The following is a 5,918-nucleotide window of genomic DNA, read 5'->3' as shown; positions in this document are numbered from 1 at the left end:
CATTAAGGGTCTTCCAAACAACTCTTTGTCTGGCCAATCTGCCTTGGGAGACCCTACCAGAGGCAAAAAGCTCCAGACTGCATAGCCCCTAGGGCAGTGTTTTTCAACCACTGTGCCGTGGCACACTAGTGTGCCGTGAGAGATCGTCAGGTGTGCCATGGGAAATTATGCAATTTCACCTAATTGATCTAAAAAACATTTTTTGAAAACAAATTGATTATTATCTGCAAATAATATGCCATTGTCAAGTGTCTGTGTATATATATCCATCTGTGTGTGTGTGTGTGTGTGTATATATGTATATATATATATATATATAAGACTTTTTTCTTTGTGTTTATTTGATTCCTAGTCAAGACACTTTGACAAGAATGACTTTATATTGTTAATGTAGGCTACAGAGTTTCATTTTTTTTAACATTTTCGGTTGGTGGTGTGCCTTTCAATAAAAAAAATAAAAAATAAAAAAAAAAAAGTACCCTGGCTCAAAAAAGGTTGAAAAACACTGCCCTTGGGCACTCAAATTCCTCCTCCACCACGGTAAGTTGACAGTTCCAGGAGGAGTGAAGGATTTGTGCTATAAAGTTCTCAGCATTTGCTTTGCCCACACTCACATAACTACAGTGAAACACCCTTGGGTTTAATGAATGAATACAAGGAACTGGTTCTGGGTCAGTCTTTAGAAATGATATTCTGCAAGTAATATTACAGAATAAATGTAATAAGTACCTAAACAGGATGTGGACTCACCACACATTTCTGGATGAAGAGCTGTGCTCCTGTCAGGGTGCCTGTCAAGTTCTGGCAGTGTCTCTGGTGTTAGTCTTCATCTAGAAGGTAAACCCACACCCATGATTAAATTTCATTTATTGATGTGCAGAGTCTCATGCCAAACCCAGAGATACATTGCTTTCAGAAAAATATTCTTAGTAGTGACACGCCCCTTTTTAGTTAGTCAGTTCGTGCATACTGTAAGCTAAGTTGACTAGCCTGCTAGCAAGCTGCAAATGATAATTTTGGTGAAGCCAAATGCAACATAACGACACAAACATTAGGCAAGGTAATTCAACATCCATAAAATAGTGATGTGTCCAAATTCAAAACACGTTGTCAAATCTGGGATTTGGCATGAGACTCTTTTATAAGCTAGCAGGGACAGAAACCTTCATTTACTTCAATATTACAATGATCTGATCTGTTTTCACCAATTTCCATTGATTCTCATGCCAAGACCTATGCTATCGGTCATTAGAAATTAGTCATAAAAATTAGTAATTGAATTGGCTTGATGTTAATCTAGAGACCAATCAATTATAAAACAACAAAACGTTCAGCTCACCCATGCATTTATTTCAGCTTCCATATTTCATTCTTGAAGGGAAAGTAATGATGGATTTCATAGAGTGGGGAACGAATGTACATTGGTAAAGCAGGATCAACAATTGTTGCTTTACACCACCTACTGGAATATTTTTGTGGGGGGCAGGGTGGACTCTTGCATGGGCTGAGACCTTCGTGTATGGATAGGATTGGAAAAAGGCGAAAGGAATGTCTCAAAGTTACCCAGGTGGAAGCAGGGATGAATGTGCAAATGCAGATTCAACACTTCACACACGGAACGTAAGTGATATGTTTTTACTTGGTATGATTTAATTTGCAAGTTTCCAAACATTTGAATAAATCATTACACCTTGCAAATACCAATTTACAAGTCACAAATTTTGACTTTGTGTTTGCAAATTATATCATACGCGTGGATTGCGGTGTTTGCATATACGAATAATATTGAGACTCTCTCTCCATAAACGCACGGCCCAACTGTCACTGTCTCGCGGTGAAGGCAGAGAGCAGATGCCACACTCCAATATCCCGACAAACCTACTTACAGGTTGCACCACGGTTCCGACAGACAGAGCCCTCATCAGGTGAACACCAGACAATAGTGATCACACCAGCAAAAGCATGCCCAGTTAAACAAGTGCGCACCACTGCGCAATCAGGCCTAATATTTTGTTTGACTTTGTTGCCATGTTTCTAGCTGCAAGTGTGTAGGACTAGCTACAGTCCCAAATAAACAGAATGGGAAAAAAAGTGTTGAATGAAACTACTTCAAACCACTTCACTGCTAAAATATTTACTGTGGCAAGTTCATTTAGTTCTGCTATACATTTATAACATCCTTTCTTTAATATCAGGGCTGTATAGTGAAACAGTGTTTGATATGAGAAAATGTCTGTGCAACAATACCATGCTGAAAGTGAAATCATATGTTTAGTCATTAAGCATGAATTGGGTTTCAGATATTTTTAGTAGTAACTGGTAGTAGTAAGTAGTAGGTAATATTTCGAAGAACAATAAGAGGATTCCTTCTAATACCCTTATCAATGAGAGTGCAGCCTTTGTGAGATCTTGAAGTCACTGCATGGCACACAAGACCTTTCTAGAACTGACAAATAATGTGAGCATTCAGGAAACATTCACGTGTCACTCTCCAGACGCCGTTTTCTGTCAGCATGGTGCAGCCTGTATCCTGGATGGATTTGTCTGGCTGTCCTTCTCCCCATTTGGTGAAGGTCAGAGGTCGGTTGTTCATATCAGCCTCAAAGTTACCCTCTGACTTTTGATTGCTGACACTGATCCAGATCATTTTGTTGACATCATCAAACACTTGAGTCAGTATGCTGTTCTCCTCCTCATCCTTGGGCAGGGCCAGCTCTAAGCCTCGTTGGGAGCAGAACTCTACAGCCTTGGAGAAAGAGCCTCTCTCCTTGTTGGACACAAAGTATTTCTGACCGACACTCCGGACAAAGTCAAAGTTCGCAGCTGAAGAAAAAAAAGCATAATGAAACAAATTGTAAAAGTAAACTAATTTAATGTTATGAAGTAATCTTATCCAGCATGTCAAGCAAATTAATAATTTCTTCCATTTCTACTGCATATTTCTGACATTTAGAAAAAAGAACAAAGAATGACAGTCAGATTTAGAAACCCAATTATCAATTTCACATTCCTGTACAGAGCTTATGGAAACAATTTCAACAGAGATCCCATGTTTATCAGGTAATACACACATAATGTGCAGCAAAAGCACAGTTTATGTTGTAACATTCATGTTCCCTTGATGAGGATTCTTACCCAGCTCTAACTTTGCAAGGCTGTCCTCCATGGCTTTGAGATCGGGGCACTTTGAAAAAGCAAAATCTGGATTGAACAGATCAAGTTTTGTTAGCAGTTATTGCAACAATATGGATTCCACATGCATACATATGCAACTTCAACAATGAGTTTTAGCGACGATCTGACCATATCTGAACACAACACTAAAACAAAAGCAACTGGATTGGTTGAGCTGTCTTGTTGACATTTCCCCACTCATCCATATGGTATCTTCAGTTCTAAATAACTGGTGAGGAGTGAAGGATTCCTGAATATTTGTGGCTGGTACCCATCGGAAACGTGTCTGACTATGGCCTGTTAACAACCCAAAACTCAACTGTAATTAAAGGAATTTGCTCAGATTAACCCACCTGTTGTTTTGGTACTCAGACGACCCATTAATGGTCCAAAACTCCAAATTCAAGGTCTGTCTGTCGTCCCTGGTTAAAATGTGTATGTTGTTCTCCTCAAAACAGACCAGTGAGTCTGACATACACTTTTCATGACTTGTTTCTACTTAAATGGATATGTTTCTATTCACATTGCACCGTTACATTTAACTCTACATTCATCATGCGCATGACTCGACTGATATTGTCCAGCCTGAAATATAGTGAGACCCATACTGTATCAAAAACAATCTCTTCACTTAATCTCATATTACTGAAAGGACCTTACCTTCGCATTGTACATGAGGTCCAGGTGGTCCAGGTATCCCAGGTGGTCCATAAATTCCCGTCATTCCCGGATCCCCTGAAGAGTGAGGAACCACAGCAAGCAAATTAAAAGGCTTTGCAAAAAAAAAAAAATGTGCATCCATTTCTAAAATATGGCTGAAGCTTGGTCAGAAATAATATTCCTTGAAACATTGTTTTGGTGAAGATGATAACGCCCATTTTTTTGACCTGTTACTCCTGGGAATCCAGGAGCACCAGGATGTCCAGGTTTTCCACGAGGCCCTGGAAACCCAGGCTGTCCTCTGTCTCCTTTCTCTCCTTTGAGACCAGGCAGACATGTAGGCTGACTGTAGCCTATAGAAGCCATCAGGCAGAGGATGCAGGATAAGAGAAGCCACCTCATCTTCTCAGTGCAGGTCTGAAATTCATATGAAATATAGCACGGCTTTCCCATATACAGAAATATATTTAGCATTATCTTCAACTTTTAAGTAAGTGCACATTGAAAAACAGGAACAATAATATACCGTGTCATCAATGCATTTGATGTAGATTTTCCATGCACATATTTAATGAATGTGGAGTTATATTCCAAACAACTCCACTACCAGCTAACTGTATGTAAAAACTACACGTTAAATTTATTGCTATGAATGCAAGTTGCACTTCTTTATTTTACGATGCATTTCACAGCACTAGCCGTTTTTTGCAGGGGACTAATAACCCTAAATCCTGAATCGAGAACAAAATAGTGACACAGAGAAAAGGACTCACCGTATAAACGAGGGGTGATCTGCAGAATGTGCCTTGTTCTTACCTCCAAAGAAAAATGACAGAGAACTCAATGTAGAACTCATGTAGAGTGTGAGGGATGTGGACCAAAGTAAACAACAGATGCAAAGTCTCATGTGAACTTTATTACAGAAAAGATGATCTGAATCCAACACCCTCCCTCTTTTTTGGACTGATGCCGCCGACTGCAGTGATAAATGTTTTGAATGTTTTTCTGCCTCTTTCCTGAACACTAGGGTTTTTTAATAAAAATCCCTGATATATAAGCTATTGTAAACAATTTAGAACTGGTTTTGTAATTAAAATGATGAAGGACTTGCATTAAAAGTGGGTCTGCCTGTATGTCACAGCTAAAAGCGTTCAAAGAAAGTTGAGTCTGGACCCAACTATATAACTCAGCAAAACTTATTGCACATCTTCTAAATATGATTAATATTTTGACTTTATTGCCATGTTTCTAGCTGCAAGTGTGTAGGACTAAAGCTACAGTCCCAAATAAACAGAATGAAAAAAAGTGTTGAATGAAACTACTTCAAACTACTTCACTGCTAAAATATTTACTGTGGCTCAGTTCATTCAGTGCTGCTATACATGTATAACATCCTTTCTTTAATATCAGGGCTGTATAGTTAAACAGTGTTTGATATGAGAAAATGTCTGTGCAACAATAACATGCTGAAAGTGAAATCATATGTTTAGGCATTAAGCATGAATTGGGTTTCAGATATTTTTAGTAGTAACTGGTAGTAGTAAGTAGTAGGTAATATTTCTAAGAACATTAAGAGGATTCCTTCTAATACCCTTATCAATGAGAGTGCAGCCTTTGTGAGATCTTGACGTCACTGCATGGCACACAAGCCCTTTCTAGAACTGACAAATGATGTGAGCATTCAGGGAACATTCACGTGTCACTCTCCAGATGCCGTTTTCTGTCAGCATGGTGCAGCCTGTATCCTGGATGGATTTGTCTGGCTGTCCTTCTCCCCATTTGGTGAAGGTCAGAGGTCGGTTGTTCATATCAGCCTCAAAGTTCCCCTCTGACTTTTTATTGTTGACGTTGATCCAGGCCATTTTGTTGACATTGTCAAACACTTGAGTCAGTATGCTGTTCTCCTCTTCGTCCTTGGGTAGAGCCAGCTCTAAGCCTTGTTGGGAGCAGAACTCTACAGCCTTGGAGAAAGAGCCTCTCTCCTTGTTGGACACAAAGTATTTCTGATTGACCTTCCGGACAAAGTCAAAGTTTACAGCTGGGGGACAAAAAGGCAGCAAATCAGGAATAACTCAGAGAGTAAA

General features: G+C 39.3%; 1 protein-coding gene across 3 annotated transcripts; it reads right to left on the bottom strand.

Moving 5' to 3' along the window:
* Positions 1 to 971: 971 nt before the first annotated feature.
* On the bottom strand, positions 972 to 5,031 carry LOC311495971 (mannose-binding protein C-like). Of its 3 annotated transcripts, none has more exons than XM_084555664.1 (5): positions 4,608 to 5,031; positions 4,062 to 4,251; positions 3,835 to 3,909; positions 3,136 to 3,201; positions 972 to 2,823 (listed from the first exon to the last, which is right to left on the bottom strand). In XM_084555664.1, exons 2-5 carry the CDS (start codon positions 4,234 to 4,236, stop codon positions 2,441 to 2,443), a joined length of 699 nt encoding a protein of 232 aa, XP_084411790.1. In that variant the 5' UTR covers positions 4,237 to 4,251; positions 4,608 to 5,031; the 3' UTR covers positions 972 to 2,440. The 3 variants fall into 3 exon arrangements, with proteins under 3 accessions (XP_084411790.1, XP_084411791.1, XP_084411789.1); XM_084555665.1 differs by having other exon boundaries at positions 4,651 to 5,031; XM_084555663.1 differs by having other exon boundaries at positions 4,062 to 5,031.
* Between the last annotated feature and the right edge of the window lie 887 nt (positions 5,032 to 5,918).

This window comes from Chelon labrosus (assembly GCF_963514085.1).
Source record: "Chelon labrosus genome assembly, chromosome: 11".
Taxonomy (NCBI): Eukaryota; Metazoa; Chordata; class Actinopteri; order Mugiliformes; family Mugilidae; genus Chelon; species Chelon labrosus.
This window is presented reverse-complemented; position numbering and strand designations above follow the sequence as displayed.